This window comes from Lagopus muta, chromosome 8 (genome assembly GCF_023343835.1).
Source record: "Lagopus muta isolate bLagMut1 chromosome 8, bLagMut1 primary, whole genome shotgun sequence".
Classification (NCBI taxonomy): domain Eukaryota; kingdom Metazoa; phylum Chordata; class Aves; order Galliformes; family Phasianidae; genus Lagopus; species Lagopus muta.
This window is the reverse complement of record NC_064440.1, coordinates 15,513,477-15,536,726: the sequence shown is the minus strand read 5'-3', so window position 1 is coordinate 15,536,726 and position 23,250 is coordinate 15,513,477. Positions and strand designations below refer to the sequence as shown.

At 38.8% G+C, this 23,250-nt stretch overlaps 1 protein-coding gene across 2 annotated transcripts in view; it reads right to left on the bottom strand.

Moving 5' to 3' along the window:
* The window catches only part of PSMD14 (proteasome 26S subunit, non-ATPase 14), a 45,396-nt gene extending 24,181 nt beyond the window's left edge, over positions 1-21,215 (bottom strand). Inside the window, exons 1-4 of one of the 2 annotated variants that reach the window (XM_048952823.1) lie at positions 20,993-21,141; positions 20,657-20,723; positions 15,783-15,863; positions 12,952-13,003 (exon numbers count right to left, since the gene is read on the bottom strand). In XM_048952823.1, coding sequence (XP_048808780.1) covers positions 12,952-12,999 — 48 coding nt within the window. In that variant the 5' untranslated portion in view covers positions 13,000-13,003; positions 15,783-15,863; positions 20,657-20,723; positions 20,993-21,141. Of the gene's footprint in view, positions 1-12,951; positions 13,004-15,782; positions 15,864-20,656; positions 20,724-20,992 lie in introns of both variants that reach the window. The other variant, XM_048952824.1, reaches the window with a different exon arrangement.
* Positions 21,216-23,250: the final 2,035 nt, after the last annotated feature.

Sequence of the window (23,250 nt, the reverse complement as noted above, 5' to 3'; positions counted from 1 at the left end):
GTTATTCAAAAATTAGCACAACTGTCCCAGGTGTGAATGATTGGTTGAAACGGGTTCTCTATATTGCTGAAAATGAAAAACACAGGAGGCAGCAGTTTAACTGTCCCTTTCATGAAGAGCAAGAGACATATTGCTCTTACATACAGAATTCCGTATCACCTTACCTCATTACAGCCAATTAGCAGTACATTCATTATTTTGTTAACAAATTGCACGCATGCAGCAGATTTCCACTGAAAAGACAAAAGGTTACCTCTGCACCAAGTGACACAGAACAAACTTGTGAAGGCTACAAAGCAACCACAGAGCAAGGGGAAAAAAAGATGCTCACCATTACATTAAGAGAGGAAAATAAACGTTTTATAGATTTAGAAATTTGATTCTACGCTTACAAGCAATAGAACAGTTACAGTGAAAAAATCTACAAGCAGTTCACCAGAACGTGCCATGGGACCAGAGTACCAGAATCACTTGTCCCTTAGCTATGACCAAACCACTTGGCTGGTGAGGCTTCAAATGCCTCACCATTTTCCAGAATTACATTTTTCCTCCAAATACATCATTTTACATTCTTAAGTGCATCTTTCTTGCTTCATCCTAGAAATTTTCTTCTTTTCCCTTAGCATATTGGAAATCACACAGACTGAGATTTCCATTTAACCATAGATAAGAAGAAAGCACAGATGAAAAAAACAAACAAAAAAAACCAACCGCCAAACTTGAGTTTGATAACATTTCCCTCCTATGCATCCATGACTATATATAGCATTAAGCTATTCTCTTATTTTTGTATCTGTTTTAGACCAGAGAGAGTAAAAAGTGAGTGCAGAAGTACAAATGCAGTGACCTTGGCTGTCTTCTGAAGAACCATAACACCAATGCTGTGACATCACCATGTACATATTCATTTGTCCCAGATTTATCTTAAAACTTCACTGCAAGCAAGCATCCATTTTAACACGCATTATTAACTAAAGAATTGGGATTTTGGGGAAACTAATGTTCAGGTTTGACAAAACTCAGGAACTGTAACTGAAGTTTATTCTGCAGGTTATGACATTTAAATTGGCTCTCATGCGTGGACTCTCCATTGCCTGTTAGAGAGGCAGATCACACTGACACCCTTCCAGCAGCTGAAGCATTAATCACAGCTTTGTTCCCTGCACAGACACCTGCATTCACAACTTGTAAGAGTTTAATTATTCTTCCTAACTTTTCCCTCTTTATTTAAAATCAGTCAGTAGGCCAACACTGACAGCAAAGAGACAAAGACAAATATTATTACATTTTGTTTCTGTAATAAGACAGCTAAAATACTGTTAGCTTAAGCAAAGGTAAAAAATAAATCTGGGCCTTAGCCTATTAAGCTCGTTCCTAATCTTTCTCTTTCATTATTTCTGTACTACTTGGAGCTTTCAAATTGTGGTGGTTTTTTTTGTTTGTTTGTTTTTGTGGTGGTAATATTCCAGAAGTATTAAATGTCAATATTGCTGTTGATCCCTTCAGCTTTTTGGAAGCTAAGTTTGAAAAACAGAAATCTCTGATAAGTTCTGTCCATACTCTGTCCATACCCATAGCCAACGATTCATCTTCAGCACAGGAAGTATTGTTAATGCAAAAGGAAACACTCCAGTGGTGTAAATCAACTTTTTTCCCCCACATCCTTTTTTCCCCCTCATGTCTTTTAAGCCATGGCATTTACTAAGAATGATTTTGTACACTATGTGTGAGATTAGCTGTATGTAAATAAAAGGACTACACTAAGGGTTAGCAGACAGCAACCATAAATTCATTGTTTCACTTTAAGGAAAGATCAGCTGCAACTCTTCTCATACAATTTATGTAATTTACTTGAACTCTTAAAAATTAACTAATGGTAATATTCATTGCAAATATACTGTAGATTTATCGATAACCAATTTTCCTACATAATATAGCACATATCAACTAAATATTTCCTTGCTCCCTAGCTGTTCGTTTGGGAGATCTAACAATTTCCTTTTACTATGTTTTCCCCATAGATTACAATTCCAATCTAAATATGAGAAAATGAGACAACTTGTTGTAGTGTATGAATTATTATATGTATGAATTCTCAATCTATACAGAAAACAAAGACTAGAATATCAGCATAAAATAAACTGCCCAACATTTTGAATTGATTCTTAAGTACTGATCTAGGAATTTTGAGGAAGAATTGGGTTAAATCTTGTCCACAATTACCTTTGTAACAGTTTAATTACCTTTTATTTTATACCATAGGCAAAATGGAATACAAAACAGTACTGGAAGACAATCGTCCATCAACAGAAAAATATAAAACCCAACTTTCATTAAAGATTCTTAGCACAAAGCTTTTAAAGATTTGACAAACAAAATCACCTGAATAAATCTTGAAAGATCCAAGTAGTTTACTGGGCTTTAAATAATGTCAATTGAAAGAAACAGGCATTTGGAAACAGGAACCATCTGACTTTCAGCTCTGACCATTTCCTTTTCTGAAAGAGATGACACTCTATAGGACAGTGCCAGGGTGGCAGTCACAGCTGGGCACCACTTACTCAGTATGTGGCAGCCACATAGCCACTACATGTTTAGAGACTTCTTCAGCTGGCTCTGCTCATCTTCCACAGAATTTTACACACTTCTTTCATGAAAGAAGGGAACAAATAAGAAGACTTTATTAACTGATCTTCACGAGGAGACAAAGTATTTTACACTGACCTGCACATGTACTGTTCTATTATCATTGTTCATAAACTTCCCTGCCTGCTGACTTTGCTTTATGAGGATGATGATCCTTTGTTAGAGTACTAAATTAATTTAACTGGTGTCAGAAACCCAAACAAGAAAGCTTCGTATCTGTAGTACAGAAGATCTGTTGATATTTTTGGTTTCATTGTGGCAAAGGTCACAGTTTTCCCATTACACAGACTTTCAGGCTGGCCATCCTGCTGCAAAACAGCATACTGTCTTCTTTCTGCAGACCCACAGCTTACTGAGTAATTTACTGCAGAACTAGGACTTGGGGAACTGCAGGAAAATGCTATTTAGAAATGTCAGGGAATATTCAGCATTTTTAATCACTCCTGTATAGGCCAAATTATTAGAATTCAAAAACCGTTGAAAAAAAAAAAAGAAAAGAAAAAGTTATTATGCTATGTATTGAAAAACAATGTTTTTTCTGAAGCACTTGTGCACGTTGTGACCGTCTAAAGGTCAGTGACACTGATTCAATCAAACTCTGGCTTTGCTTAGAATGGCAGAACCCCAATTCGTAACACTGTGTATAATTAAAATGCCTTTTATTTTTGGTGTTCCTAATATGACTTATAATTCAGAAGGAATCGCATTCAAATTATGAACAGATGATTACACTGAAGTATTAAAATTATGCATGATGTGCATAATTTTATTTCAAACAGTTAAAGGGATAATCCAATATAAAAAGCAGCCCTTTACTTGGGCAGCCCTTGTTGATGAAGTGTTAAAGGCGTTTGCCATTCTAACAGCATAAAAACGAACGTCTCAAAGTGTTACCTACTTGGGACTTTTAGCAAATTTGTTAACACTTTTAGGTATATTACTCCATCTTTCTCTTGGTGTGAACTGGTATCAATTATTTAGCCAATTTTATTATGTTATTAAAATACCTGCTGATTAAATGTGAACTAAAATGTCATTTCAGAGCACTGCTCCTTATTTGTACTATTTTACATTTTTCCAGATAGGTATAAGAGGTGGACTCAATTACGCCAGCAACTGAGAAATATTCTGCAAATGGAGACAGCTCCTATTGTCTAAATAAATCTTAAATACTGTTCCAGTGTCATGCTAATAGAACAAAAGATGATTTTGAAATATAGCACAGCAGTTCCAACAAAGAAACACGGTTTTACAGGGGCAGCTGAAATAAAAAAGGCAGCAAAGTGAAGTGCTGTAGAGCAAATCTTATCTTTATTGTGTCAAACAGCATTGCTGTGTAAAATATATAAGAAACACTACCATCATTCCTTTTTTTTTTTTTTTTGGCAATTGGAACAATTTAAATGTGAACATAGAACACAAAAGCAAACAGTGACTGCTGTAGTGTATATTTCTTCCCTAGTAAGGGAAGAAGGAACCTTTTAATAGTTTAATTTTGTGAGTATTAAACAACTAGTGTGAAAAACAAGCTGCATGTAAACTATTTCTACTGCCTCTGCTTCAATGACTAGCTGAGGCAACCTGTTATAGGAGGTGTTAATTGGCAATAGGAGTACAAGTCAGAAGCATGTTCCCCATCGTCCTAACCCAGCAAGGCTAGGTCATTAAAGTGGAAATGAATTCTTTCATGCCGATTTAACCCTTTCAGTACGTATTTGCAGCTGTTATAACTCAAGACAATTGAGAAAGACAAAGTAAAACTTGCACTACTTTAGAATGCAAGTAAGTATTCACTAACCCTTTTCCTTTAGTCCTCTACTTCCTTCATAGTAACCATTTCAGATAATCACATTTGTTTTGAAGGTGGGAGAAAAGGAACATTAAGGGTATAAAAGCAATGACAACCATCAAAAAATAGTAATTTAGCATATTAAAGGATACATGTAAAGATCAGGTACTTGAAGTGAGCTTCGAGCTACTGTTTTCACTGAGGTAAACCCAGTAGTGAATGTATAGCTCAGAATGGGAGGAAAAGCACTATAGAATACATGCAAAAAGGACACAAAAACCTGAGAAGTGAGTAAAGAGAGAGGTGGGGTGATAATAAAAAAAGACTTAAAAGCCACCTAAGCATTTCTGCTCTTCTCTACTTCGCCTTTGTAGAGAAGAGGTGTAACCTGATATGCTGACATATACACTAAGAAAACCATACCTCTTTTTACACATTTGCTAAACTTAAAAATCTTATCTAAATTATGACTGTGGAACAGTTCCTCTGTACTGAGACAATACACTTCAAAACAAACAACTGGAGTTCAATCGGGGAAGTGACAAAGTGAATAAGTCACCAACCGGGCCCCAAAGGTTTAACAAGGCAGTCATGACAAACACCAGAAGCAATGTGTTTTATTCCCCGTAGCACAGGGCAATCAGTCATGATCGAGCAAATGATCTTACTCATTTAAAAAAAAAAAAAAAAAAATCCTATGGCATTCATAGGAAGGGGAAAATACACTGATTTGCACTGTAAATCACACACTAATTAGTAGGAATTTAAAATTTTGTTGCAGTTTTCCAGCTAGTACACACACAATTTTACAGTCAGTTCCACACCAACAGGATTATATTTTGAAGCAAGCATTATGTCTAAACAGTTTGTATGTTTAGGCCCATTTTTATACCAATTATAATCAAGCATACATAACAGACCACAAAATACCATAAGCCTCAACAAACAGCCTAGATTTCTGAAAGGATCACATTGTCTTGTTACACCATATGTCAGATGAAATAAAAATTACAGTAATATGTTTAGTTTGAGTCTTGTAGACTCCAAAATGGAGTAGGGATGCTAGGGAAATATTATGGCATCAATCGTTACTTTAAATTAAAAATATCTTTGTGAAAATCTTTAACAGGCTGGATTAAAGAAAAACTGCCTCAGTATGTTTAACAAAACCCTGTCTCCTACCAAAAAAAAAAAAAAAAAAAAAAAAAAAAAAAAAAATCCAGGTTCACATTTACAGCAGAACTCAACAACAACAATATAGATGGATTTGAAACATTCAACATTTCCCACCTTCCTCCTCTTCAAAACCCAAAGTTACAGAACATAGAACTTTGTATAGCTCTGAGCAGTTGGCTCAATGGGTTGGGATCATCAGTTTGCAAACACCCCTTCAGCAGAGCCAAAATTTTACTACTTCTTTGTTTTAAATTAAACAGAATTACCAACAGAGAACATGGCCAAAATTTTAGTTTTGTGTACATACAGGAATCATCCAACAAAATTTAGCTTATGTTTCTAGCATGTCCATTCACAAGTTCTTGAGTAGAAAAAAGAACCCTCAATGATATCCCTTGCATAACTAACAATTGCATGGAAGCACAGCAATCCATCTACAAGGGCAATGCAAGATTTCCCACATACAGTCAATGTCCAAAATAGTCAAAATTACTTTATAATATTTTTTACCAACAGTGCTCCTGTTTCTGACATTCCCATTCCCATGACATTCTGACATGATAGGAAATATCATTTGAGGTGGAGGCTTACAGCTTAGTAAGAGAAAATATATATTTAGCAGGATTTAGCAGTGATATGATGCCAGTTTAGTTTATTTTGAGATAAGGTAAGCTTAGTTTTGCTACACTGTACTTCGTATAAAGAGACTTTTTCTAATTATTCTTTTAGTTAATGTTTTTATAAGAAATATATATTATCCAATATTCAAATGTATTAGAAATACACTGATATTTACATATTTGATGCAAATTGCAATATTCTGATTTTTGTTACGTTGCTAATAGTAATAGCTGTAGCACGAAGTGGCTGCTTACATTTACCCATTTAAAATTCGTTGAGACACACAGAAAAGCATGAGATGCTTTTGACTATGTCTGATGTATGATGAGTATGCCGCATCACTGCATTAACCACAGATATCCATATGAATAGGGTGACAAAGCAAGTATTGTTTTGTGCGTGTACATATGTTTTTGAGAACTACTGCTCTTCACAGCTTGAAATTATAGAGGGAAGAAAGAGGAAAAATTCAGAAAATACTATATGTTGGTTTCACTCCAGAATAGAACTAACACTAACTCATTATCTATTCCTATCAATACATAAACTACTAAGGTTTAGAAATGAAACACTGAAGGAATCAGGATTTGTGAATTTTTCTCTTCCTCCAGGAAGCTGTGCTCAAAGCTATGCTTGACGCTGTCTTATTCTAAACAACTGTGTCAAGCAGTTCAGGTAGCCCTCTGTGGGCCATGCCTGAGGTCAACCTAAAGCACACCAAAACCCACCAATACTAACACACAAAGAACACCTCTAACATATGGTCCTAGTAAAATCTGAAGAGAAGCCTTCATCACCACAGGAAGAAAACAGACCATTGCTCAAATGGCACTCTTTAAATGGCTGCACAGTGGCACAGCAACTTATTATTCAATAGCACAGCATTTCAGATGAAGAAAATTTTGATCACTATATGGGAGCTGTTTTCTGCTTACAGAACAAAATATTACAAGTGAACAAGCATAATGACAGAGGCACAAAGATGACTGCTCTCGTTTAGTCTTTTTTCCTGTTTTCTCATTATGACTACACTCATTTCCTTGCCTAAGTTTCCTTTGTCTTTTCTATGGAAAGTCAGCTGGACTGCAATGGCAATTATGTTGAGGAAAAAGAAACTAATTGCCTAATTATTAGAAATAAAGAAGTTTAAAATCTGAGGCCAAGAGTAGAGTGCTAAAAATGGTCTCCAAAGCTTACAGGAAAATAGTAGATCACAGGAAGCTGATAATGCTCAGGCACAACCCACTAGCTTTGTTATTTTTAGTAAAGCATGACTGTAGAGTGGCACTTTAAGGCATGTTTTACACCACGAAGAAAGTACACACTGTGGGCAAGTTCCCCGTCAGCTCAGACAATTGTATGACAGTTCCTGAAGTGACTCCAGAATGCCCCTGTACCCCTGCCCCCATTAGCACTGTTGGATATAAATAATGTTACAATTACTCAACTATATTTCAAATGTAGGCAAACTCTATCAGCTTTTAGCAATTCCCAGCAACTTTCAAGTAAGCCTACGCTATCCACGAGGCTGGCATCTTCTGAGCATAAGCAGATCTGAGCCACACTGGTGCCTTAAACATGACACACAACTTTCGCTGCTTTAACAAAGGACTGTTCAACCAATCAATGCAATAAGATACTCAGCTCAGTCAATTGAAGTAAAATAGCATGGTTTACTTTATCATAGGTGCTTTTCTCCCTTCCTGAAAATGGTCAGCTATGTAAAACACGTAACAAGCACATATATCTGCCTGAGCAAGGAGGGACTAGCTGACCTCCAGAGGTCTCTTTCAATCTTAACCATGCTGTGATTTTAGATATGAAAGCTGAGAATTTCTGTAGGAGATACTGCAGGCCATTAAGTTCTTCAAAAATTTTACAGGAATTGATGTTGGATGGTTTTCAGTGGACAACTACTGTTTGTCACTGAGAAAATGTTAACGCTTGCTGCTCTTTACAAGGATTGATATCTTCTGGGGAAATAAGTAAAATCAGAAGAAGTCACACGAGCTGTATTTTTTTTTTTTTTTTTTTTTTTTTTTTAACTTCCCTCCACCAATCAGCTGGGATGTATATTGACTATTTTAGCAATAAAAACATTCTGAGTACTTGGAGACTTCAGTGGAAAACGTCACACAAACAGTGGCACAGTAAAGACGCATAACTTCTAGAGCTGCAAATTCGGACTTCTTGCTCTTGTACAGTACTCTCAGAAGGAACATCAGAAGTTTGAAATACATGGGAAGCAGAGAACTGTGTGCCATCACAATTCAGGCCACAAGGTTTACACACCCAGGGGATACAGGAATGAGAAAGTCACTGAGGTGAAATAGATACCAAAAACTATAAGAAACGCTCCAAGCTTTTTGAAGAAAAAGCAGACAAAACAACCCAGTTCCTTATATTAAAGGCAACAGCATTCAATAGACACACTTGTATCCTCCAAACTAAGAACAAGCTGTTTCAAAAAGCAATTAACTAAAATAATGTTCTATAAGTTGCCTTATTACACAAGGGGATATTAGCATGCAGATTAGCCAGCTAGAACATGCCATTTACTTAAAGACACATCAGTTTATTCCAATGAAGTAAATCAAGAAAACCTGCATTTAATTGATAATTGGAAATGAGCTAATGTGAGTCTGACCCTCCTTTGTCTGCCAGCTCACCAACTCTTATTCTGAAGCCTTGCAGAAAACCAAACCAGTAGTGCTCTTTTCTAATAACCATCCTGGCTACATTAGCAGATGCAACAGAACTTCGTATCAGTGGCAGGTCTCCCAAGTTCCCACGGTGCCATAGATTTACTCAATGGGATCAGTATGTTCTGAAAACCCATGATAATATGAGGGAAAAGGTTCCACCGAATCAGAAACTGCAATGCTTTAAACCTCATAATCAAAGTGACAGTTTTCAAGTGCCATTTACAATGCCCTAATCTGGAAACATCCCAGCTAACCCATCTGATCAACTATTTCACAGATGGAAGCACTTGATGGCTAATTGGCAAGTCCATTATTCAAATAAAATAGCTATCTGCACTTCTATTTCCTATATTCCACGTCAAGGTGTAAGCATTCCTTGTAAGCCACAGGTCACTCCTCTCTGTCTTCCATCCCATTTTTATATTTGCCCCTCCCCCCACCATCAAATATGCTAATTCAGAAAGACACAAATAAATTTTCCATTTAATGCACTAGAACATTTGTATACACCAACACAACAATGTAAACCATTATTTTCAAATAAAATGAAAAATAATTTTTAGAAGTATTACTTATTTCTCTGCTCCCTATCACACCTAGACAGAAATAGAGCAGGTGTGTTCATGTGGACAAGAACTTGCATAGCTTTGGTTATTCTTCCAGTAGTCTTAGGCAAACAGCTCTGCTCTCTTCATTTACTCACACTCTGAATCAACATCCAGGAGGATTGTCTAATAGAGACATATGTGGAACTCATTTCACTAGCAAACAATAGCTCAGCATACAAAATGAAGAGGAGTGTTGCTCCAAATTCCTGCCTACTGCTTAAGAAGAATGCTTTCACGTACCCCACAAAGCCTGTTGATTTGTCTGCAGCAAATGTACAATGCAGCACCAAGTACTAAGTCACCAGTGAAATACAGTGGTGGGCAGTATTTCAGGGGAAACAACAGCGAGATGGAAATGAACAAACCAGAAAAGGGGAAGAAAAAAAACATGACAAAGCAAAGACGCTGGAAGAGAACATACAAGAAAAGGAAAATAAAGGTATTTCCAAAATCTGAACTCCTATGATCAACAGAAGGAAAATGAAAGGAATAATAAGTATCATATCCCTTTCTAACAGGTCCCCCACATCTTTTTAAAATCCCTCAACCACTCACTCTTCTCGGTGTATATCACACAAGCAGAAATTCAAATGCTAAACTGCCAGGCAGCTGGGAACCAAATTACACACAAAGAATTGCTTCAAAGAAGGTCTTACTTATCGTACCAAGGTCAAAACTAACATAGGTATCTTCTCATACAAGGAACACAAAGTAAATAACTAAGTTTACTGCCAGACAGAAAACACTGTGGACTGCTTATGTGACACCAAAGCATCTTCGTTCCTCTTCTCTGTAAGAACACAGTCCTTGTCAATATATGACTAAGAAAGAAAGAAACTGTTTATAAGATGTCTAAACCATAAGTCAATGGGTGAAAAACACAGCTAAAATATGCATGTGGTTATTCTTATAGTGATGTCGTCTTTCTCAGATATTTAGCAGCCACATGAAGACATATATGGTCATTGATATTTAGCACTGACCACCTCTGGACAATTCAACATTGAAAGCAAATGATTTGCCTTCAAATAACAACTCAATAATATGTTGATAAAGCAAGCAGTAAATAGAGAAAAAAATGGATTTGCTAGAAGTAGGTCCCAAGTAGAATACAAGACATCTAAAGACTTCTGAAAAGAAAGATGTAAGAACAAATCCAACTGGCTGTAGGAATAGCATCTTGGAGTTTCAAAGTAATGTGGAAAGCAAATAATATAATACAGGTGGTATTAGAAGGGTGAAAGAGACAGGTGCTGTTGAAGAAACTAAGGCAAGTCAGTGAAAAAGAATCCCATGGTAGAGATCAAACAGTAACTGTGCTTATCAGGCTGATGCGCAAATATTTGTTAAAAAGTAAATCAAATCGACTACTAACTGATCTTATTTGATACAGTTCTCCCACTAAGAAATCAAAACTTTAGCTAAAAGAAAAATAAATGCTGAATTGAATTAGATGGCATTCCTTTGAAAGTGCTTCTTTTTTTCATATGTCTCTACACACAGATGTTTCTTGCATAATTCCAACAGGTAGTTTTACTATGTTCAACCTTAAAAGCAAAACTTTCAAAGAAAAACAAAGTTCTATACAATTGTTTAGTACACTATAGAGTTACTTCCAGTGGGTTGCCCTATTTATCCTATAGTGGGAAAATAAATGCCCAACTTCTTTCTTCCACCTCAAAGTCCTCTGATTCACTTTCAATTACATCTCAGTCAACACTCAGAACAGAAGTGATCTTTGAATGTCCATCAAAACACCATATTCTAAGGACACAAGATTATTCTGGTTAAATATCCTTCCTACTGCTTCAGTAAGCCAAAGACTACAAAAGTAGCCAAGAGATTCAGTGCAAGCAGCAACTTGCATAAAGAGCAATTCAGTTTTCCACTTTCTTTTCAATCCAACACATTCTCATCAATTCATTTAAGAGACAATTCCATATTTAAACAAACAGAGCAGCCTTGCAGGCCAAAGCTGCCAGAGGAGTTCATCAAGCTTCTTTTGGCTGTTATGTTCTATTGTCTGCTGCAGTTTCCTATCAAGCCTTAAATTATAGCTGAGAAATTCAGAAAACACCCGAGAAAGTTAACTGTAAATTTGAAAAACAGCTTTGATATGCGTCAAGTTCAGAGAGGACCAAGAAGTGAAAGCTTGAGTGATTAGACTGCGCAGATGTTAAAAAACTGAAGAGTCATGAAGCAGGCTGGCAGCTCGGAGGAACAAGAGAAATAACTGCTTAAGAAAGTGAAACTAAAAATAACTGAGGACTGCTTGAAGATTCACTAAGAGAGTGTGAATAGAATTTTAGCTATAAAAAGGGAAAAAAAATACTCATAAAAAGTTGCAGCTAATTTAACCAAACACCTAGAGGCTGTGATCACTTTAGAATATGCACCAAGTGCTTCAGGATTACACCACCGGACACAGACACGTCATACGCAACCAAAAGAAGCTGTAGGTTTCCCAATCTCAGTGATTCCAGAAGAAAACACACACATCACTAAGGTTAAGACAAACAGAACTGATTTTTCCCAAAGCACAACAGCCTGGATTCCAGGCTTCGAACAGAGGAGGAGAGAAGGAAAAGGCCTTCTACTGTGTACAGCTGGAACCAATGGGACCATGGAGTGCTGTCCTGTCCAAAAGGAAAGGATTCTTCCCAGAAGCCTCAGACAAAGAAGTTCTTTTCCTTCCCCACCCCACCGTATCAATGGTAGGCAGGAAAAAGCCTGGCAGCCCAACGTGGTAAGATCAGCTTCGTTTTATTTTTGAAGACACCAACTGGCCAAGAGAAAAAAAAGCACCTGAGACACAAAGGAGGTAGGAGAAACCACACACATGTGGGCTTCATGCTGGAAGAGGATGGCTGCCAGAGGGGCCTTTCTGCTGTGAGCTGAGTTACAGGAGCAAGGGCAATAGCCAGCGACATGCAGGTGGCTACAGCTACCTTCAAGTGATGAAATACATACATGGCTCAGACATAATGCCTACCACAACCTCGTTTAAGAACTGAATTATTTATTTTGCAAAAAGAAGCAAACGGGAACACTCAGTCACTTAGAGTAACAGTAATGCTCTGAAAACCCCTATTATTGGAAATCCATTTTGAATTTTGTTTTCTATTTCCATGGCTTTTGAATTCAAACTAGAACTGTTCAAACACTAAATTAAAGGTTAATAAACATTCTGTAAAACCACAGTGCCAACACAAGCGTTCACACCAACAAAAGCAGTCAGACTGTAACAACCAGTGATTTGCATACACATATAGCATCTCTGAAGTCAGATATTATTCCTATGAATTCTGTTTTTTGGGGGGGAGGGTGTTGATTTAAATAATTAAAGGCATATTCCAGTAACTGATTAATATCAAAAAGAGAAGATGTTGACAAGCTATATACTAACCTGTCCCAGGCCAGGCATACCTCCTCCAAGTCGCAGAAGTCTATCCATATTTCTAGAGAAACAGAAACAAAGGAAAAAAATGTTCCCAGGCTCTGAAGTGTTTACTAAATTGCTATCTATATAATTCACCTTCAGTCACTCAGTATGTCAAAAATATTGGTGGTAATTACAACACAACATCAGACTTCCTGTTAATTAACACCACATATTAATTCAAGAAGCTGTCTTCCATGCTAATTAACAGACCTTGTTTTATTGCTTTGGTTTTGGGTTATCCCCATTTCTGAAGATGAGTACTCTTGTCAACTTCTCAAAACTTCCCTGTCATTCAATTAACTGCAGGAGTTTTGTTGCTTAAGAACAGCACCTACATCCAGGAAGTTCCTAAAACTTAAGACATACATACAAGCTTACTCTAATTTGTTCAAAAAGCATCAATAAAAATGTGAAAGTAAGGATTTTAGCATCCTCATTAGTAAGTTCTGTGCTAATTAACTTACAGCTTGTCAGTTACCATCAAAACTACATGTGAAAGACACTGAGCAGATTATGGATCTCTGAATTAGCATCAAAAGCTTTTTTTTTTAATGAACTCATTATACTAAAAGAAATACTGTAAAGTAAACATTTAGTGTGTATATAGTTAGAACATTAGTGACAGTGCAGTCCCTTAATACATTTCCAGTGTTGCATGTGGCATTGCTTCAGTGCAAGATTATTCCAATCAAGGCAACCAACTCATTACTGCCTTGGAGAGAAAAAAGTCATTTTTATGCTGCAGATTTTCAAGGATTGAACTCTAGGAATGAGAAATGCCAAGGTGTCCAACTAAAGAATTGAGCAGATGCTTATTACTCTGCAGTTTATTCACTTACATTGCTGAAAAGCAATTTAATCTTTCATCCTCATCATCTAAGTAAGGATTCTGTTCCAGGTGTAACAGTACTTTAACCTGCTTGACTCATTCAGTTTCTTAGTAAAAGGAAACAAAGGAAACAAGATATACTGAATATTGTTTTTAAAACAACGGCTTTTACAGTTCCAAGTCTCACAGAAATTACACTGTATTTTAATTGTAAAATAGAAGGGCTTATTTTAATTGTAAAATAGAAGGAATGTAGTGAAGAATCAGAAACCATACTCTTAACTGCAGAAGTTTTAATCCAGTACAAGAAAGCCTGTAAAGTGATGTAAGAGTATTCAAGAAAAATCAGTAGTGGTATTTCCAAACTACATTCATCCTCAAAACATATGTTACATCACATATATCAGAACCATACACAGCCTGAGGTTATGTACATTAAAAATATAGAAGTCCTTATGCTGAAGGAATTAGGATACTTATCTTCTGAAATGTGTTAGTATTTGTACTGATTAAATACTAGCAGGCTTTATTTCAGTTTAAAACAAATATTTTGAGCTTCTAGTAACACCATTAGAACCTATAGCAAGATACATTCTTTAAACTCCTATTGTAGCTACATCCATCCAACCATTTCAAACACCACCACCTAAGGCACAGATCAATAACACAAGCTATTTGCTAATCTCACTCCAGTTCAGCATTTGTAGGACACGCTTCTAAGGCAAGCAAACCTTACAACTGCAGCCTCAGCCACTAGTAAATGCTTTCTGAAAACCACCTCAGCACTACGTGAATTAAAAAGGAATTTATTGAAAGGTTAGAGCTGCCTCTTCAGGTAGCCAATGAAAGCAGTTTCTTTCCTATAGGCAAAAGCCAAACACAGTGTATACACCCCTTTGTCCCAAACTACAACAAACTGCAAATCAAGAATTTTGATCGAAAGGTAAAGTTCCTGATTAAAGCTATTATGTGAGTAAATCATAAATGGCTTCTACAAAACACCCATGGGAAACAAAGCCAAATGTCTCGCTTTCTAGGGTAGACAAGCCTCCACTAAAATCCAAACAATTATTCATCTTTATGACACTGTCAATGGCTGAAGAGTGGTGGCAAAAAAAGCAGAGTTAAGGTATGAAAAATAGAGTTTTAATCAATCATGACTGTGTGCTTATTTTGAGAAATCTCTCTCTATAATCAGTAATCATAAAATGCATTGGAAGCTTTTCCTGTAAGCGGTAGAGGTGTTTTACCTACCTGCATTTAAGAAATAATATCAGATAACAAATTTTATACCTCCTTACCTTTTGCTTTAGCAAGTGACACACAACAGCTATTACCAGCTCATTAATGTTTTATTTATAGCATTTATTCTTGTTTCAAAACCAACAGAATATCTTAAATGTTAAAGTAGAAATTATGCAAGAACATTGTTTAATACAACAAAACATGCTTATATACAGTGAGACTGGAACAACTAGCTACACAAACTGTTTATTTGTCAGTATATATTCCCAGTTTTTGGAACATCAAAAATCCCATTTTCTAATGGAACTGTAGGGATATAACATACTATAGCTACCACTACACTGAAGATGTTCAGATTCTCGAAGCAGCAGCACATGCAGAATCTCCAGAAATGAACTGTAGGTGCTACGTAAATCATTTCAGTAGTTCCATAGATTGACTCTGCTTAGAGCTTTGGCAGCTAATATTTTCCTTTCTTGTTTGCAAGTGAAGATGCTTTAGTGGGTTAGAACATATTTAGTCATTCATAAATATAAACATCTGAACAATTTCTATATACCATCCAAATTTAAAAAAATTGTTAATCAATCCACCGTGCCCAAATATTATTTCAGCAATCATTTCAGTGCGAGTGATGATGCTTTTTAAAACTTAAGCAACATTTTAGACTCTAACTCAGATAACTTCAGATTTACAAACAAAGCAAATCTGCATTTCTAACCTGGTGCCCAACAAGAGATGACCGCAGAACAAACTCAGCAGCAACTCCCACAGTTTGATTATGAAGATGTCAGTTTCTTTCCTACAAAGGAAAAAAGGAAGGAGGGGAAGGAGAGAAAAAATAGTAAAATTAGAAACAGTAGCATATGTAACCAGAAATGTTGCACTGACGTTCTCTGAAAGGATAAAGCATCACTTCAGAACATCCTCTTTTTTAGAAGTTTTATTTCCATGAAATTTCTGAAGGGTATATTTGCCATGTGCAACCCAAACCTCTGCAATACAGAAAGAAGTTTAAGAATGAAAGGATACGGTAATTATTAAGTGCTTCAAAGGGAAGCCACTTACAATTTCACATTCATACCACCTTAACAGCTTCACAAATCCTACCAAGTCTGTGTTAACAATTTAAAGCTAATGAATAATTTCTGGTGCTGTTAGAATGAAAGTACGGCTCCTCGTTACTATTTGAGAACTGTGCTGTACAGAGCCCTTGGTGTGCCCAAGTAGTGAGGGAGGCCTCCACGTTCACCTGATCTCCAGTTGAGAAAGCCTGCTTTACACCCAGTGTAGGAGCTCATAGCTGTGTTATCTTTCTCCCAGAGAACACTGCCCACTAATTGCATCCACTCAATCACTCACAGTGCAGTGTTTTAAAACAGATCTGTGGCCATGATTTGATAGACATTTTTTTGCAATGTCACTGTTACCATAAGGAGCGCTGGGGAAGCTGCTGCTGCTTAACAACTTGATGCCGCTTTTCTCAGTGCTGCCAGAGCAGCCGTTTGTGCAGCCCTGCAACAAACTGATAGGCTAAGAACAATGTTGGTTTTAACCCCATTCATTTCTCTGATAGAATTCATGCTGCATACCAGAAGCAGTTGTCCTACAACAACAGAAAATGAGGTCTTGGAAGAGCCAGCCGCTCTAAAGCTAGTCCAAATTCCAGAAGAAATTTATGTCAAACTACTCTTGAAGTTAAAGTTGCCCAAAGAATGTCTCTGCCTATCTGTTATGTTTGTATACTTGCAGCCAGCTGGGCACCCAGCAGTCCTGCACTCCCTTCTCCATCCTCTCCTGGGATATAAGAAATAGTTCATTAGATGCTTGATTTAGTGTTAGACCATGAAGTGCAGCAATACAGAAACTGTTATCCATCTCTGCCTGGGTCGGTCTGGGGCACAGTGGGTAACAGACATGCAGTTGCACAAAGGTAAGCACAGGAAAGAGGATGACACAGAACAGCAGCTTGGCCAGCCTTCAGCCATCAGACACAGTGTATAATCAATGGATATTAAGATGTTATAATCACAAAATAAACAAGAGAGTTAGGCAAAGTAGACTATGATAACAAAAGAGAATAAATGAAAGGCTTACCCTTATGCTGGGCTCACCACAAAACACCAGTAGAGGCAATCTCCAGAAGAGATCCTTCCCCACTGGTAGCCAGCAATTAAATAGGTCTAGCAGGGGTGGAGCCTGGCTCCACCCCTTCCGGCAGCACAGGTGAATTGCCTTCAGCTGTGCTTCTCTGGCTGGCTCATGGCTCGCCTCAGGTGATCAATCAGAGGTTCAGGCCATGACTCAGCAGTTCCCATACACACAGCTACCAAAGATGCACAAAAACCTACATTATTGTATTTGACATCCCTCCACAAACACACACACACACTTCCACTCCAAGCCATTCTAAGATAACTTTAGGTCAGTATTCAGACAAAAACTCCTCCGCATGACAAATTGAGAAAGCGTACAGGTAGGAAATACTAATGATATTCTCCTCTTTTCAAAAAGAAACAGGAATTCATAGTGCAAAATGTCTATCATTCATGAGCAGTGTTAATGCTACTTTATGGGCAGCTCCTGTCACAGAACACTACTGTAAAATACAGACAAATCAGACATCAAAAAGTACAGATACCAATTCACATTTCAAAAGCATATTTTAACTAGATCTTCCACTTCAAACACAATCCAATAATATCTGAGAGAAAGCTTAGAAGCACCAGAATGCAGCTTATGCTTCTGTCCTGATACCAGCTGCCTGATCTGTCCTCTCACTTCTCCCCTGGTGAATGCATACAGCACAGTAACACACAGCTGAAAGTTTTCCCATCTCTGCTGTCAAATGCAAAAAGCTAGCATTGATTACACACCTACCTACATTTATTTCATATTTTATACTCATAAAATGAACATATAAAAATTAAAACAGAGAAAAGTAAACAGAAAATTCACAGCATCTCTCATTCCCTTCTTTTCGAAGGACAGAAAGTATTTCAATAATCATAGAATCATTATGGCTGGAAAAAATCTCTAACAACATCTTGTCCAACTGTCCACCTACCACCAATACTGCCCACTAAAACATGTTCCTTAGTACCACATCTACAAGTTTCTTGAACATCTTTAGGGACAGTGGCTCCACTGCCCCCCTGGGCAGCCCGTTCCAGTGCCTAATTACTCTCCTGGAGAATAAATTTTTCCTAATATCCAGTCTGAACCTCACCTGGTGCAACTTGATGCCTTTAGCCCTAGTCCTATCGCTGTTACCTAGGAGAAGAGGCCAACCCCCACCTTGCCACAACCTCCTTTCAAGGAGTTGCAGAGAGCAAAAAGGTCTCCACTGAGCCTCCTCTTTTCTAGACTGAACAATCCCAGCTCCCTCAGCTGCTCCTTGTAAGACTTGTGCACCAGACCCCTCATCATATTTGCTGCCCTTCTCTGGACATGCCCCAGGGCCTCAGTGTCTTTCTTGTAGTGAGGGGTCCAAAACTGAACACAGTACTCATGATGAAGCCTAACCAGAGCTGAGTACAGAGCAATAATCTCTTCCCTGCTCCTGCTGGATGCACTATTTCTTATTCAAGCCAGGACGTTATTGGCCTTCTTGGCCACTGGGCACACTGCTGGCTCATGTTCAGTCAAGCATCAACCAACACCCCTAGGTCTATTTCCTTTACATGGTCTTCCAGCCACTCTGCCCCAAGTCTGTAGTGTTGCCTAAGGTTGTTGTGACCAAAGTATAGGACTTGGCACTAGGTCTTGTTGAGCTTCATCCTACTGGTCTCAGCCCAACTATCCAGACTGCCCACATCCCTCTGTAAGGCTTTCTTACCTTCAAGCAGATCAACACTTTCTCCAAACTTGCTGTCATCTGCAAACTTACTGAGGGTGCACTCAATCCCCTCACCCAGATCATCAGTAAAGACACTGAACGTGACTTAGCATATTTCAGCACATATTCTGAAATTAACTTGAAATAGTCTTAAATTGCTGAATCTCTTTGCATGACTTCCATACCACAGTAAATTACTTTCTATCTGGTACTAAAAATCCATGGTGCGAGCCCTCAACGAAAGAGAATTCTACTGGATTGGAAACTCTGGAGTTGGTAAAACACCACCAGAGCGCCCTAACAGCAACAAGAACATTGGGCTAGGCTCAGGTAACAAGAACTTAATCCAGTCTGAAATTGCTACATTGAGTAGCTTCATGCTACACAGTGTAACTTCCATTTCCCCTCTGGTAACTGTTTCTCCACCTGCCCTAGGAGGACTACAAGACTCAGTTTTGTGTAAATACTGTTAGACCTCCCGCTGAAAAGCCCTACACAGCAGACAGATTAACTACTTTATCAACAGTAACTGAAAAAGTGGTTTAAGGTTTTTGCTGCAAATGTAACACAATTCCAAGAAGCAGCTATGAAGGCAGAAAAAGTTAAGGAACTGCAACTTGGAAAGAAGCATCATTTCACTCAGAAAAGAACAAAAATCCAGTGCAGGTAAAGTCAACAAACATGGAACAAAAGCAAAACCTGAACAAAAACAGATGTTTCACATGTTTGGGGGGGGGGGGGGAAGAAAGAAAGCTTCTTTTATATTTTGTACAAAAATGAAAAGAAAAAAAAAATCTATTAAGACAATTCTTAGTTATTTGTTCTTTAAAGATTAACAGACCAGAACCACACTAAAGCAGGCAGGTTGGGTCCCCTGATTCTGCTTTTTCCAAAAGTACAGCAAACATGTCTAATCCTGCAACACCATTGCTGAGCTGCAGTTACAGAGGTAACCCAGAGTGAAGTCAAACACTCTGTACTGCTGAGTACACCAACTTACAAGTTTAAATTACATGAAGTACGAGTTAGCAGTTAAGGGAACAGTCATTAACGAATTGCATCACCCTAAAATGAACATTTAAAGTTATACATAGACAATGATCTCCTCAAAACTGTGCAGTAGGGAGAGCAGACATACAGGTGTTCTGGAACAGTTCCTCCCCACCAAGCAGTCATCATGCAGATTCCTGCTGTTCAAAATAGCCAAACTACCTGTCCTTGCCAATTATCCCAGGTGTCGGCTTATCCCAGAGGACAGGGTATAAACAGAACCTGCTTAAATCCTTTCCTTGCCTGCACAACAGAAACTCTCAGCCAGTGCTCTTTTTGTCCAAGCAGAAACTTTGTCCAACTGCACCCCGTGCATGTGAGGTACACCTTGGATGCATGCTCGGAGGACTAAGCTTTTAAGCTTCACGCAAACCTATAGGGCTGTTCAGATTGCCTCATACCCTTCTGGCTATTTATAGTTTTCAAATACGTTTTGTACAGCTCAAGAAAAAGAAACGTCTACGTCAGTCCTTGCTGTCCTGGAGGACTTGCTGGTTGTAACGCAAACAAATACCTCTTTAAGCAATGACCTCAGCCCGCACTCAGCTCTGTCTGCTGTTTACAAGCAGCCAGCTTCCTAACTTAAGTTCTACGAACAAGAGTGAGCTCTGCCGCATGCAAGGAACAGCGCTGCCGCTCGTGATGGTGTCTCAGTTCCTACGCAATCTCACACCCCCCAGCCCGCCGCGGACATTCCTTCTCCCCACCTTCAGCAACGCTTCGGCCCACGAGGTCCCCGACAGACAGCTCCTAGAAGCTCCGCGCTGAGGCAGCCTAAAGGAAAGGGGCGGAGGAGCTCTGTTGCCCGTGCCGACCGGTGCCCGGCTCGGCCCCTCCGCCGCGGCTCCTTCGGGCTCCTCCCGCCGGGGCCCGGCCGCCTCTCCTCCCGGCACTCCGCCCGGCCGCAGCCTCGCATGAAGAAGGCCCTCGCCGTCCCGCCCGCCGCCCGGGCCCGCTCCCGCCGCCACGGAGAGGCCACCCCACAGCCAGGCGAGGCCCCGGACGCCTCTCTGAGACGAGCGGGCCGCCCCGCCTCCCCTTACCTCCGTCCGGAGCCCACACCGAGCGCGCCGCCTCGGCCCGGGCCGCCGTGAATCAGCCGGATCTCATTCAAAGCCGGTCCGCCCAGGCCCCCGCGTGTGCTTCCCGGTTCAGAGGGCGCGCGGCGGGACTTCCGGTGCCGGAGTCGGGTTTGGGGGTGGGGGGAGCAGGAAGCCGTGGCAAAGCAGTTTGCTTGGCAACGGCGCGCGCCGTCGGCGGGAACGCGCTGAGCGCTCGTGCGCGAGAGCTGCTGCGGCCGTTAAACTGCCTTTCGTGTGGCGCGAGGCGCGTAGGCGAGACGTCAGCGGGACTTGAGGGCCTGAGAGCGTGAGAGGAGTCCGGGGACCCTCGGGTGCCCCAGCTCCGCTCGTTTTGGCCGTTATTCTGTCCACCTACAAATCCGCAGCTGTCACAAAGTTACCTGGAGCTCTTGGAGCGGTGACATTCAGAAGGACGCTGTCCGTAAAGTGACACTGAGTGCTGAGGTGAAGCACTCAGGAGGCTTTGCTCTGAAGTACTGTACCTTAAGCTTGTCTCTAGCTCAGAGCCCGGCTGCGTCCAACTGGCACCTATGTGCAGATAAGCAGCAAATAGGATGGCTTTATGTTCCAAAAATGCATCATCAAATCAAAAAGAGAATGATTAGTAGGAACACCGCATGCAGCCATCTCAAAAGTGATGTCATGAGGATTGAGAGGATTCAGAGGAAAGTAATGAAGTGCACATAGACATGAAAAATCACATGTGCAGAAATGGAAAAGAGTGGAATGGTAACAATCTTTTTCCATACAAAGAAGACAAATTTGAGATAAGATGGAAGCATGCACACTAATGAATGATGTGAAGGAAACAAACTGGAGTTTTCAATTACCTTTATGGTACACAGGAGAAAAATGAACAACAAAAAGATTGGTAAATGAAAAGAGGAAAATACAAGGCTGAGGAATCACAAATAGTTCTTCAGATAATAAGTGACTGTTCTGAATCCTGGTGTCTCAGGAACTCACTCTGACTAGAACAATGCTTTTCTTAAACTGCATGTTTATATATAGTTGCTAAAATATTATGAATATTTATTGATTGAACAACTGAAGAACCTAAAAGGCAATTTCTTGTGTTTCCACAATGAATGACCAAGAACAGCATTACGATTTGGTTCTGAAGCTCCTTTAAGGATTGAGAATGTAAAATTAGAAGATGGTCAGCACTTCACCGCACAGATGGTTACAAGGAAGCAAGTGGAAAGGTACTGTGTTATAAATTACACTTCAGCCAGATACAGTTACCCCTTCCATGGCACATTAGCCTCTTCGGAAATCTTATGTTTTTATACTGCGCTGTGTAAAATGAATGAAAAGAGAAAAATTCAATTAACATCATATCTACTATTCTGCTCTTTAAGAGGGTGATCTTTCTGAAAAACAGTATGCTTTTAATAGTCTCTTCCATCTCTTTTCAGATCTTTGCTGGTCTGAGAGAATTGCTAGAGTTAAAATTCCCAAAATATTCTTAAAAAGATAAAGAATAGAAATGTAGTTTATACCATGAACCTGCCATCTCTATTACATGCAATTAAGACAAAACCTATTAGTGCATTTTGTCATTGCAATCCCAGCCAGATTATTCAGGAAAAAAAGGAAAACAAACGACAACAACAACGAAAACAGCAATAAAAAAAAAAAAACAAAACGGAGAGTATATGTGTGTGTTTGCATGTTTGTCTCACACAAAAGAAAATATGGGACATACTTCTAGGAGGTAGTTATATTCTTTATTATTTTACCTGGAAAATTCAAGCTGCTACAGTCTTGTCCTTAATACTTCAAGATTTTTGTGTATTTAAGTGTCTTCTAAAGTCGTAAAAATTATTACAAGGTCAAAAACCTTTTTTTTTTTTTTTTTTTTAGATTACATTAATGAGGTAAGTATTGAAATGCATTCTATATTTTTCTAATTTGCACTGTATTTTCATAATTTTACTCTCCCAGTGGACTGGAATTCTGTCACCTTAGTAAGAGATACACATCACATTTCATTTTTTTACTCTGCAAACATGTGTCTTTATGGAACACTGCAGTTCTGGAAGAAAAAATATCTACAAAATTCTTTAGAAGAGGAAGCATCCCCCTGGATTAACATATACAGCAAGGAAATGTAGTCAATGTAGTCAGATTCTGTACTTCACCTTTACCCACTGATTTGAATGAGTTATGTCAGTTCAAACCATCTGAAGATTTGGGCCTTCTTTGAAATACAAAGT